This window comes from Cydia splendana, chromosome 1 (assembly GCF_910591565.1).
Source record: "Cydia splendana chromosome 1, ilCydSple1.2, whole genome shotgun sequence".
In the NCBI taxonomy this organism is placed as follows: Eukaryota; Metazoa; Arthropoda; class Insecta; order Lepidoptera; family Tortricidae; genus Cydia; species Cydia splendana.
Window position 1 is genome coordinate 31,148,915 of NC_085960.1, and position 13,583 is coordinate 31,162,497.

The 13,583-nt window shown below is 38.2% G+C and overlaps 2 protein-coding genes across 2 annotated transcripts in view; one reads left to right on the plus strand and one right to left on the minus strand.

The window, feature by feature from the left end:
- Window positions 1-13,583, plus strand: part of LOC134793230 (lysine-specific demethylase 5-like) — a 317,932-nt gene that overhangs the window by 31,877 nt on the left and 272,472 nt on the right. The window lies entirely within an intron of this gene.
- LOC134793137 (uncharacterized) lies at window positions 3,838-6,793 on the minus strand. Its single transcript, XM_063764709.1, has 3 exons — window positions 6,512-6,793; window positions 5,426-6,194; window positions 3,838-5,108 (listed from the first exon to the last, which is right to left on the minus strand). The coding sequence occupies exons 1-3, from the start codon at window positions 6,763-6,765 to the stop codon at window positions 5,010-5,012; spliced, it is 1,122 nt and encodes a 373-aa protein (XP_063620779.1). The 5' UTR covers window positions 6,766-6,793; the 3' UTR covers window positions 3,838-5,009.

The window sequence follows — 13,583 nt, forward strand, 5'->3', positions numbered from 1 at the left end:
ATTCGTTGAAGACAGAGTGGACAGAAAAATAATTGTTAGGTACTTACACCTTTTAACCTTACAGCTTTTTCGCCCAATTACAGGTTTCTAGCACAAACGATCACGGAGGATAGCTTCGGACGGACAGACAGACACACGGATATGGCAAAACTATAAGGGTTCCTAGTTGACTACGGAACCCTAATACCAGTGGGATTAAAAAAATCAGGCCCTCCAGTGTGGAAGCCTTACCTCCTCAGTTAATTACCAGCTCTTTCATTTATTTTATTTATTTATTTATTTTTCATTTATTTTCATTTATTTGTATCTACTCTCTTATAAATACAAATACAAATAACGAATAAACAAAATGTACATCCTAAAAGCAAGTACTTATGTGTTCCGCGTTTCATCCCCAGTGCGGCAGTACTATAGGTTAAAGGTTACACGGGCATGCAAGCCTAGGCAACGTAGCAGTTTGCGGCGTATTTACATGCGTACATTATTTGCCTCGTTTCTGAAAACAACGTGTTTTCAACTTGTTGTTTATGGAAACAGGTTGAAAATACACTTGTATTTCAACAGGCGAGCATATTAACCTTTTAATTCGCATACAGATATACGAGTAGGTACCTAGAGTGGCTACCTACCAGTACGTCTGTGTTGTAACTCTCTTGTGTGTCGGCTGAAGATGGCGTTATACGTACTTAGTTGGTAAAAACTCGAGTCATATGAGTCTGTCTAATACCGCCCACCCATCGCCTAGCAGTCATAGTAGGTACAAGCTTAGCTTAGTTTGGGGCTAGGTTGATCTGTTTAAGATGTCACCTAATATTTTTGTTTTATCTACATTAAGAAATCACTGATGTTAGTGTACGTTCGAATTGGCCTGCTTCTCATTATATTGCAGGCGGATATGACGAAACTATAAGGGTGGTTTCAGACTAGCATTTTATACGAGCGTAGGTACGAGTACGCGCGTGTATGCTCGTATAGACCAAATGTCCATACCCTACATTGGAAATTGGGAAAAGTAACGCGCGTGTAAGCTCGTAAAAACCAAATGTAGCTAAAAGTAACGCGGGTGTAAGCTCGTAACACTGAAACGACCGCATACGCGCAGAAAAGTAGGTACGCTATTCTGAAACCGCCCTAAGGATTTTGTTTATAAGCTACTGCGTGGTATGATGACGATGATTGATAAAAACTATCCTATGTCCTTTTTTAGGCCTCAAAATATCACCATACCAAATTTCATCTAAATCGGTTCAGCGGGTTAAGCGTGAAGAGGTAACATACAGAGTTACTTTCGCATTTATAATTTATAATATGTATACTAGCTTTTTCCCGTGACTTCGTCTGCGTGTACTTATTAATTTGGGTAGCTTATTTTTTATCCAATCTGCTTTTTTCGATTGCCCATACAAACTTCCAACCCCCCTTTTCACCTCCTTAAAGGGTGATTTTGGGATAAAAACTACCCTATGTCCTTCCCCGGGACTCAAACTATCTCTATACCAAATTTCAGCTTTTTAGCTTTTGCGCGCGACTTCATCTGCATGGAATTAGTACCAGCAGTTAGAGTAAGTACAGCGCCTGGATAAAATCTAATGGCAATAATTTCGCGCATAATATGCTTAATTGACTCTTGGATTGGATTGATTTATTTGACTCTTGGAGACCCTATACATCTCTAAGGATAATTTGATTAACTATATAATCTTTTAGTTCTAAATAACCTCACCTCTAAATAATTTTAGATTTATGTTTTTGTATGTTTTAAAAAAATATTATTATATTTTTTTGTTTGTAATTCGACATTTAGAGACTTTATACATCTCTAAACGAATGTAATACTTTAGTTCGAATTGATATTTGCGGTTAGATGTATACCTTCCTATGTTATACATTTTGATGTGTTTTTTTTGCTTGTATGTAAATTCCAATTTGACGTGTGCCCTTGTGGCCTAGTTGCTGAATAAATATTGATGTTTGATGTTTGTTTGATGAATTGCTTACTCCAATTAACAGGCAATTCATTAATTTTCTCATTACTACCCACCTTTTCACGCTCTTTAGGGATGACTTCCGACATAAAAAACTATCCTATGTCCATAGTCTAATAAAACAAGGTCTTCTCTTCCCAGAGTGACACAAGCTTACGTCACAATAACATTGCCACTTTATATAGCGCTATCGCATAATATCATTTAGCGCTGTCACATGATGACGTAGGCTTGTGTCAGTCATGTGACCACGAATAGACGGGAAGAGAGTACCAGGCGGAGTATACGAGTATGTATTGTTATACCATGCCTATGTCCTTCCCCGGGACTTAAATTATCTCTATGCCAAATTTAAACTAAATCCGTTCAGCGGTTTAAGCGTGAAGAGGTAACAGACAGACGGACAGACAGACACACTTACGCATTTATAATAATAAGTAGATATGTATTGAGTATGGATTAGTAGCGGATAGGCTGTGGATCTTTCCCAAAAAATATAGCCAAGGAATTAGATTTGTTGATTTGATTTATATTTTGAGTTATAGTTAGGTAGGTATATATGGCTTCAAAAGTGAAGAATGGAAAATTTCAAATCACAGGTCAGTTTATATTGATGTAATGATTTAATTCCCAGTTTTTTTACACAACTTCTTTAAATAGCTCTCTAAGTTTAGGACTTTTGTCCATAGGTACATTTTATGTTATTTCTACTATATGTAATTAAAATAAAACTTTCTATTTCACCAAAGTATGTTTCTATAAAATATAAATTGATAGGCATTTTTTCTTTTCCCGTGCACTTATTTACATTCAGCGGGACGTTTTTAAACAGCATCTATTTTATATTTTACCATTCAACTGGACAGACTATTGAAATAGTAACATGTCTAGGCACTATGATTAAAACTGTTCTTATAAAATACCATGCTCTAAACAAGAAATAAATTTAGATCTCAAAAGAACCTCAAACATTTATACTGTAACGGCTATTAACATTAAGATTTTAATTCAGTAAATGCCTAACTAATTACATTTTTCACATGTTTATTGTAATACTTTACAGATCGCTACTTATTTGTTATCAATCGGGATAATTGCAACTACGGGACAAATGCGTTTTCTTACAAAAGATTACATGCACCCACCACAATGTCCAAAATATGCATTGAATACCTACAACTGCCATTATTTCCTAGCTACTTGTCTTATAGAAAGTAGGTACATTTGCCCCATGGGCACAATTAACTCGGTTGACCTTACCTTTGTTTGGGGTCACAAAGGATCGTTAGTATATACTAGCTCCATTATTTTTGAAACGTCATTAAAGTTAACATTTTGATTTGAACATGAAAACCGAATCGGGAACGTTTCCTTTTCTATAAATCCCCTGAACAACTTGTATATGTCGCAGTCAAAAGTGTGAACTGGTTAAAAGAACTTTTAACCCACAAAAACATGCAAAACTTTTTTTGACTGAGCATGTTGGTCAAAAGTAGTTTTACCTGAAAATCATTGGTTAATAGTAATTGTGACTGTTACTATCAGTCAAAAGTACTCGCAGAGATAGGTAGGTTAGGGTTATTTTTTTTTGCTACGCCCAAAAAACGAAACTGTTCCCAGAGATAGGTAGGTTAGGGTTATTTTTTTTTGCTACGCTTTAGGGCGTAGATTGCGAAACTGCTGGCAGAAATAGGTATGATTTTCAGGTAAAACTACTTTTGACCAACATGCTCAGTCAAAAGCAGTTTTGCCTGTTTTTGTCGGTTAAAAGTTCTTTTGACCAGTTCACACTTTTGCCTATATGTTGCAGGTTGCATATTGTTTATATTTGTTATTTCTCGTTTTCTTCGTAATTGTTTATGAAACTAGTATACTAACGACCCTTTAAATCTAATGACCATCCTCTAATACTGGAAAGTAAATATATAAACAGATATGTTTTAGTTTACAGAGATACCTACGTCCACATATATACTGTACGAAAGTAGGAGCGTACAGAAAAACCAAATGTTTTCCGCGTCTTTCAAGAATGACAAAGGAGTATTTTTAGTAAAAAAGCTAATTTGCTCGAATAGAAACGAGGACGCAATATTATACTCTATTGATTCAATAAAAGGTCTTAGAGACCTGGTAATGTAAAGCCGTAAAGCTAACGATATCACTCATCCTCCCCTCTTTAGAGAACATTCTTACACAGATAGATACGAACTATGTGTTCATTTTTTTGCTTTGCAAAATATTTAGTGGTATTGTCTAGACATTGTAAGTTGAATGAATTAGCACTCGTGTAAAAGTATAAAGAATCTACTTATTCTACCCTCAACATTAGGCCAAGAAAAGTCAGATTTAAAAACTGTTCAATACGACTTAAAACAAGACAAGATTTCTTATAGAGATCTATATAAAATACAATAGCAATTATTTTCATTCCCTCCGAAAGAGCTCAGGAGGTAACTATGTCTCTCTTTTTCCCAGAACCCTCGCTTAGCTCCAGATATAATAGCGCAGATATTCTACAAACATCATTAATAACATTGTATTTCTATCTAAATAATAATACGTCTTAAATATAATCAGTACAGGTATTTACAAATGCACACTTGTGCGAATTGATTAGCTGCCACTCGAAGGAGCAACATTTCGTCGACATCCTTTAGCACATAATTATACCATCGACAATTTAATGGAGATTATAGTCACATTTTGTACGATTATTAACACTCATATTACACGTTATTTAGTTAGTTATATACCATCGTAGTAAACAATCGAAAAATTATTTGACTACTCAGAAGATGATACATAGGACTTTGATATTTCGCCAGAAGTTGACAACAGGACATGTTTACTAATTATAATATTCCAATAAGATGCCTTTAAGTAATGGATATGACCAAACTCTAAGTTTTTTTTGTCGTTTTGATCGTAGGCCCGGGACTTTCCGTCCAGGTCGTTGCAATAGATACCTATTAAGCTACAAATTACTCAGTCTCATAATTGTTGGCGATAGTCAGGAGAATTTCTTTAAGTTGGTATGCGGTGCTTGAGGCCTCGCAGCTCCATGACCAGATCGGAGTCTCCCGCCACGAAACGCTTGTTGATTTTTCGCAATTTTGCCGAGTCCTGTGAGCAAAATAACATGACTTAGTTCTCGGTTTAACAACATTCCATACCTGAAAATAATACGTCTAAAAAGGTTGTTATATTGAGGTAGCATGAAGACGGTGTTGCTAGACAACTAGCGTCGCATAGGTCATTGCAGTTCTGAGAGTTGTTCGAATGACCCGGCCTCCGGGCTCGGGCCGTGTCACCCGCCACCCCCGGCCCGGCCGGCTATTTTTAGACACGGGGGTTTACCGTTTCACCGAGTTGGAAAACAAGTGACATCATTCCGATTCTGAAGCTAAAACACTAAAAAACATTTGATCAATCCCACTCACCTCAGATTGTGTGTGCATTGAATCCTTTTCTTTCTGCAACAGTTTCGCGAGTCTGCCGTAGAATGCCGACGCCCTTTTGTTTTCGTCGCTCTGGTGTTTGTAGGAGTTCGCCGGCCGGGGCACCATGATCTCCGCTTGTCCAACCTTCGCCGTGGTTGTCGTCACTGGCGCGGTAGTAGTGACGCTTCTCTTGTTGCCGCCGTCCCAGTTAATGAAGCCTTCGTCGTTAGGGTAGTCATCTTCTTCTTCGATTTTAGGAACTGTTTTCGGAACGTGGTACAGTGGTTTGCCAGCTAACGCCTTGAGTTCTCGAACATCTTCATCTTCGACGTCCCGCTCTTCGTAGTCGACTGTGGGGAAGGCCGCTCGGGCGTTCTCGCGCCGCCGTTGGGCGTCCTGGGCCATTTGTGTGAGGATCAAGTTGTCCAGGAAAGCCGCGCTCACATCGTCCACGTCATTGGGGCGCCAGTGAGGAGAGGCATCACTTTCAAACCATGTTTCTTGTCCGATCGGGAGAGCTGCGAACCTCTCCTCTTGCCTCTTCGGAGCCTCATTTGTGAAATGTCCGTATGGATCATAGAAGTACGGATAAGGAACTTGCCCGTATACCTCGGGCGCGTTTACTGTGGGATTATCGTAATAGTATTGTGCTTTCGGTGCGTAATAGTAATCATCGTCTTGATATTCATGGGATGGTTGCGGGTACATAGGCCATGCCGAATAGGCACCACATTGCACGGTAAAACAACCAACCACGAAAGCCCACAATCTATAAAAAAAAAGGAAAATATTGAAGTATAAGCACCTATTTGACCTATTGCCAATTATTCACGAAACGAAAATCTTCAAAATGGTCATGAAAATCTTATTAGGCCCAGTTGCACCAACTATATTTAACAGACCGATTAACGCAAACAACAGTAAAGTGTGAAATTTCCCATTCAATCAAATTTAGCGAACGCTTTAACGGTGACAGACGGTTTGGTGCAACCGGCCCTTAATCTTACAAGTATTATTTTTGTTTTTATTTTGGAAAAATGACTAATTTACAAATGCGTTTTACAAATGAATCGGATATCCACCCACCTTATGCTCGGGATCTGCATGTTGCACTTTTTATCACTTTTCGTTGTTACTTGGTTCGCGAGTAGGGCACGACTATGCGAGGCGGGAGCTCCGGGGGGCTTTATAAGGATCGCGCCCACGCGTGCCGCCCACACTCTCAATGAACCTCCGCCCTGCCCCTTCCCTGTACGAGCCCGTGCCTCCCCGGGGGTCGTGTCGCCCCCGTCTCCCCAACTCCACTCTGCTATCGATCGCGCCCGCAGATTATTATTCATCTCGCTAAATTGTGACACTTTTTTTCTCACCAGACACATTCACTACCATATTAGCATAGGCTAGTTATATGCCAAATTAGATGTCGGATTTATGGGTTCTATTATTGAACAGAAAATAATGTCTTGTTCGTGTGGCGGCGCGCTGTGGAATATTTCTTTGTTGAGAAACGTGACTTGTTCAATTCGAATTTGAACTGTAAGGGCGTAAAGGGATTGCATAAAGATAAATCCCTGATAGTAACCGTTTGGCGTAGTGGTCGTTACTGAGCCATATTGACCAGATTGAAAAGACCATTTTCTTATATGTAATTTTTAAAGTTTTATTTGTGCAATTTAAATAAAAAAGAATATATAATTACACTTAAATACTTATGAAGTAAAACATAGTCAGTGTAGTATTCACGAATAGTTAAAAGTATACGAAGTTATTTTTCTGGATTTATATGGGCGTAGCTTGCCCACATAGCGCTTACTTATCCCAGTTAGCTCCCTGGATAATGAGATGGGCGTTCAAACAATATTTGAATTGTTAAATGCCAAAGTTCACCAAGGAAATTTCTAGTACTATTTGATCTAAAACAGACAGGGGTAGCAGCCTAGTTAGTTAACTACCAGTATAATGACTCACTTCTACTCAGTATAGGTAAATCAGCTACTCCTCCTCATTGATGACGGTCATGGTACGCTCTGACGTCGTGTAGGCGTAAAGTCCTTATTTCAATTATTAATCTATTTATTTAATCTTTATTGCACAAAAGAAATACAACGTGCAAAAGGCTAACTTAATCCCGTAAGGCTTGCTCTACCAGTCAACCTTAGACTTTGAGCTTCTTTTCCACCATTTTCTCTAATCTTCTATAAACAGCTTGACGTTTATGGCTGTTCGGATACTTTCCAAAATGTTGGAGAAGTTCTCGGACACTTCATTTAAATTTCATAAGAAATAAACAAAATTAAATTTTATGAAATAGGAAGTTTCATTTCCCTTACAAAATTATAAGAAGTTTCTGAAATTATTCAATGTAGAAATTTCGCAATTTTGGAAACTCCGAAGGCATGTCAGTAAGTCAGACAATCTTGTTGGACTGCCAGTGCCACTGCAGTCCAACAAGATTGTTTTTTCTTTGCCACTTTTCTTTGCCAGTGATCGCTTTTTGTCCAAGATTCCTCTGGTGTTTTCTTTTTAATTAAGCTAACTAACAACTGATATAGGAAGCAAGTTCAGCGAATCTACAGTTAGTTAATATTATTCCTTTTTTATTGTGGGACGTATCACATTACAATTAGGGCTTGCATTCCGGAATTCCGGAATTTCGAAATTCCGGAATCTCGGACAAATTTTCCGATATTACGATTCCGGAATTAATACAACTGAATATCGAAAATTCCGGAATTGGATTTAAGTACTTTTTTAGGTTTTAATACGTTTATCATTGAAAATTATTAAGAAACTACACTGTACTGGTGTTTTTTGTTGTTATTAAGTGCCTCTTAGTCATTCAGTGAACTATAGTATAGGTACATTTAACTTTTCCGTTTGCTAAAGCGGAAAGAGACAATAATGGACTCATAAAAAAAGCAAAGCCATTTACTTGCTTAGAATAGTCAGAATAGTCTGAATCCCTACATAAGCGAATTTTAAGAATTTTAATTTAAAAATATTTGGACTTTTTATCTTCGATTCAGAGAGGTTTTCTCTATCAACGATTTAGGATCCTGTGGAAGCACATAATATATGATATTCTGAATCATAATTAGGAACTAGGAAGGAAAAAGCCAAACTTAGACCTTCAACTTCTTAAACAACACCACTACCTACTAGGTTAGGAAGAGTAGGAAGCTATTATATTTAACTATTTTATAAAATTATGCATCGAATGGTTTGCTAGCCACTATAGTTTCCCCAAATACATACCCCGTATCATAGAAGTGAATAAATATAATCATTTTAATAAGGTGGGTAAATAAGAAGTGAAAAAAAAACGGACTTCAATTTAAATTTCTCTTAAACAATACACATTTTTTGTTGTTTTTTACTAAAAAATCGAATAAAAATACGATAAACTAACTAACTAACTAATTCCGGAACCAGTTCCGGAATTCCGGAATTGGAATCCAATATCGAAAATCAGTTCCGGAATTGGAAACCATCCGATATTGCAAGCCCTAATTACAATCTATATAATTGTATAGGTATATATTATATAGATACAGATGTCAAAAATATTAACTATGATCAACTCTGGCCAACGTAGGATTCGATCCCACATTTTTGGACTGTCGGACCAACGCGTTGGATTTGGAATAATTTTTAGAATCTACACTTGTGATTCATCTCTTAATTGATCCTTCCTTTTGTTTTCCTGCGAGTATATGATTCTTTTGCATTAGCCATAATAAAGTCAAATGACTGTAAGTAATACTTTAATTGCGCTTATGCCTGCGGCGACCAGTGGGCGTCACAAACAATTTCCACCGTCAGTTTTTCTACACTACCTACCATTAACAATAACCTCTCTCAACCGGACAGCTAGTCCCCAGTATTATTTGAACCCAGGATTTGGAACAACTGATGCGTATTCAAAGACCAAATTATACTAGTTTTCAAGTGCTTTGAAAATAAGAATTGCTAGTCGTACCCAACGGACCACGCATTTTCCTTTCAATAGAATATTAATTGGAAAAAGTCAATATAAACGATATGATTGTTTCGACGGCTTTGTATGTAGGCCTCCACAAAGCCAAGCCACAGTCTGAAAATAGCTAAATCTAAAAGGGTGTGTGACTTATGGCCTCGATGCTATCTTTGTTTTGTCTTTGCGTGGGCGGGCGCGAGGACTTATAGGTGTTTAACCCTTCGAGTTATTAATAAAATTATTAATATACCCCGCTCGAGTCAAAAGCTCACTTAATACCGTTGATTAGTACGAGTATTAGGTGTTTTTATTTTCACTACAAGTGATATGCATTGTGAGATATTACGTAAAAAATTGACTATAGGTAGGTACCTATAGAAATCATTTTATTTTATTTCTCAAAAGGAAAAAACGGAGTCCTTATAGGATCACTCATGCGTCTGTCTGTCTGTCTGTCTGTCTGTCGCAGCCTATTTTCTCGGAAACTACTGGACCAATTAAGTTGAAATTTGGTACACATATGTAAATTAGTTGAGGAAAATATGGAGGAATCGCAACATATATAGAGCCACAAAAATCCGACTACTTCGGGCACTTGTATTCCCCATATTCTTGTATGCCTCAGAAACGTGGACCATGCGCGAAGTAGAGAAGAAGAAGATAGACGCCCTAGAGATGTGGTGCTGGAGAAGAATGCTCGGAGTATCGTGGACTAAATTCCGTACCAACGAGTCTATACTTCGAGAACTCGGCATCAAGCAGCGTTTATCATCTTTGGTGCAGTCTCGTATACTCACCTTTTTTGGTCACGTATGCCGCCGAGGGGAGGTGGCTATTGAGAGACTTAATTGTGGTCCAGGGAAAGGTCGAGGGTACCAGGCCACGAGGAAGATCGCCTATGAGGTGGACTGACCAGATAAAGGCGGCAGTAAATGGCTCATCATCACTACATGAATGCACGAGGAAGGCGGTTATCAGAGAAGAGTGGCGACGTGTTGTGAAGCTTGCCACCAACACCTGAAGTGATGACCACGACCACTCTGTCAAGAGTGATACCGACGAAGAAGAATGTAAATTAGTGACCCAAAGATGGACATCTAACTTAAACAAATGAACTTTTAACATGGGGGCCACTTTTGGGGGGTACTTAAAAAAATGAGAAAGTTAAAAAATAGAGTTATTTAGGGTTCCGTACCCAAAGGGTAAAACGGGACCCTATTACTAAGACTCCGCTGTCCGTCCGTCCGTCCGTCCGTCCGTCCGTCTGTCACCAGGCTGTATCTCACGTCACGGAATTTCAAATATATTTTTTTTATAATTTTTATACACAGGTTAGAAGTTATTTCGGAAAATAGACGAAAAATAACCATTCCCCCCATTTATCTCCGAAACTACTGGGTCTAAAATTTTGAGAAAAATACACATAATAGTTCTTAACATATTAGAAATGTGCAGTCAACCGTGAGCCGGACTTAAGATACGGGACCCTTGGAACGCGAGGCCGACTCGCACTTGGCCGGTTTTTATTTTATTTTATTTGAAATTACCTACATGACCTTACAGAAAGATCGAATGCTCCATGAAACAAGATTAACAAACAGGTACATATAAGTTATTACAAATAACAATCAGGTACAAACAAATAATTACAAATAATACAATTAAATATTACACCTTCACGGATGTAGGCCTCGCATCCATTACCTCACAGAATCTCAGGCATTCATTTCATAACGTTAACTTGGTGACTCTTTGGAAACTATATGAGATTTTTTTAACTGGTTTTTAACATGCTCTTAACTAGTTACACATTCTTTCTAGTTTCTAATAGTTACAGGCCTATTCGGATTTCGAGATAATCACAAGATCTTGAGACGATTTAGAGATCAACTAGATCTACATTAGATATCGACTAGATGTGACTTGGATATCAAGGGCCTATTTTAGATTTAAGCTAGCTATTAATTTAGTTTAGTAGTACCACTGTATATATATTGTATGTAAATAAATGATTTAAAAAAAGCAATAAAAAAAAAAAGTCATAACTTGTCGAAATCGTTCAAGAGGACCTCCAGAATCGCGGAAACGTCAAATTTGAGATATCTATCTTACAAATATCTTTAAATTATCCGTATCGTAACTTGTTGAAGTCTAGCAGAAATCTAATTCATTTTCCGAATCGAGCCGTTAGTTATTATTTAATTTTAGTACCTATTGATTGTGAAAATCTAAAGCCGGAATGTCGAGCGCTGCTAGATTGATTTCTGAATATTTTGTAGATAAGTGCAAATAAAATAATGACCTTCAGTTTTAAGAGACGATTATTTTAAGACCTTCTTACGATTAAATTCAATTTTGTTAAAGCGTACAAAAAATAGCGTAAATTTATGTTATAAGTGTAAAATGAATGGATGTTACAAATGATTGCTACGGGCTACGACGTAGCCCCTGGGTGCCTAGTCAAGATGCCAATCGTTCGCTCCGTAACGAACGAAACGGTAATTTGTCTCTATCACTCTTGCACCAGGGAGACACTAGCGTGCTCCGTAGCAAACGATTGGCATCTTGGCTAGGCACCCAGAAGTTTGAATATTTATTTACTAGCTGTGCCCGCGGCTCCGCCCGCGTGGAATTCGGTCTGTGTCAGTAAGCGGCTAATTTCTAATCCTAATTTCTCTCCCTCTCCCCTGGAGGCGGAACTTGAAGTAAAGTTGACAGATGGATATGCTAGAGGACTGTAGTCCAGATAAAATATTTTACAATTAGTTACCACTAAATAAAACTACACTTCAAAATCAATAGTTCTTTTCGCCCTTATTCAAATTGTACACGTGATTTAAACGACAGAGTAGTAGGTGTAACTATATCAGACGATACAGTAAGGTATACACGCGCGAGCGAAAGCGTTTGACTCCGCAAACGACCAGTGCCGGATTAAGATATTTTGATGCCCTAAGCATTTCTAGACCATGGTGCCCCCTCCCCCTAGGGTCATCAAGATTACATTGATTTTTTTTGGTAAATTGAGTGACGTTACTGATGTTCATTGCCGCATCACAGCTGAGAATGGAAATCAGTGACAGTTCTGCAGCAGTAACGTTGCAACAGAGTAATGCTGCTGCAGTCGCCACCCGAATGTCAGCTTTATCATATCATAGAATGTTATTGAAAACGCGAGCGAAGCGAGCGCGAAAATTTTTCGATATAAAAAACGCAATTTGATAGACAGTTGTATATTTTTACTTTTAGCATGGAAATCAGTCACATCATTTTATCACGAAAATTGACAGTGTTGCAGCAGTAACGTTGCAATAGAGTAATGCTGCTGCAGTCGCCACCCGAATACCTTAGAATGTTATTGAAAACGCGAGCGAAGCGAGCGCGAAAATTTTTCGATATAAAAACGCAATTTGATAGGCAGTAGTAAATTTTTACTGTTTTAGTATGGAAATCAGTCACATCATTTTATCACGAAAATTGACAGTGCTGCAGCAGTAACGTTGCAACAGAGTAATGCAGCTGCAGTCGCCACCCGAATGTCACCTTTATCATATCTTAGAATGTTATTGAAAACGCGAGCGAAGCGAGTGCGAAAATTTTTCGATATAGAAATGCAATTAGATAGACATTTTTACTTTTAGTCCCAACCAGGCGCGAATCCAGGATTTCATACAGAGAAGGGATGGGACAGTTTTCAGGCCTCGCATAAGACCTAACTCCCAACTGCAAAAGAGTGGCTTGAAATCGAATCTATGCATGTAATCACGACTGTTCTACTGCTCGCTCTTTGGCTTCACTCGAAGGCGCTTCTTGATAGGATGCTTTTAGTTTTCGGCTTTCACGGGTCCCCTTATAACACTTTGACAGTTAGGTCTCAGGATTGCGGCTAAGGAGCAACTCGGCTTGGCCGACAAATCTGGCAAGAGAGCAAAATTCGCTATAAAATCGGTAACCTATGTCGAAAAAATCGGCTTGCCGCAAGACCGAAAGCAAGATTTTTTTCCATGAGGGCCTCCGCGTAAGGTCAAATCGAAAGCTAGGTTGGAGATGTTCTTACGTACCCTCACTATCTTACTTGATCCCTACGACTCTTCGTTATTAGATGGGTACTTGTACACGTATAAAAGTTTCATGTTTAGTAGGTACCTACTCCACGACGACTGCAATGCTGAAGCAGCCTGC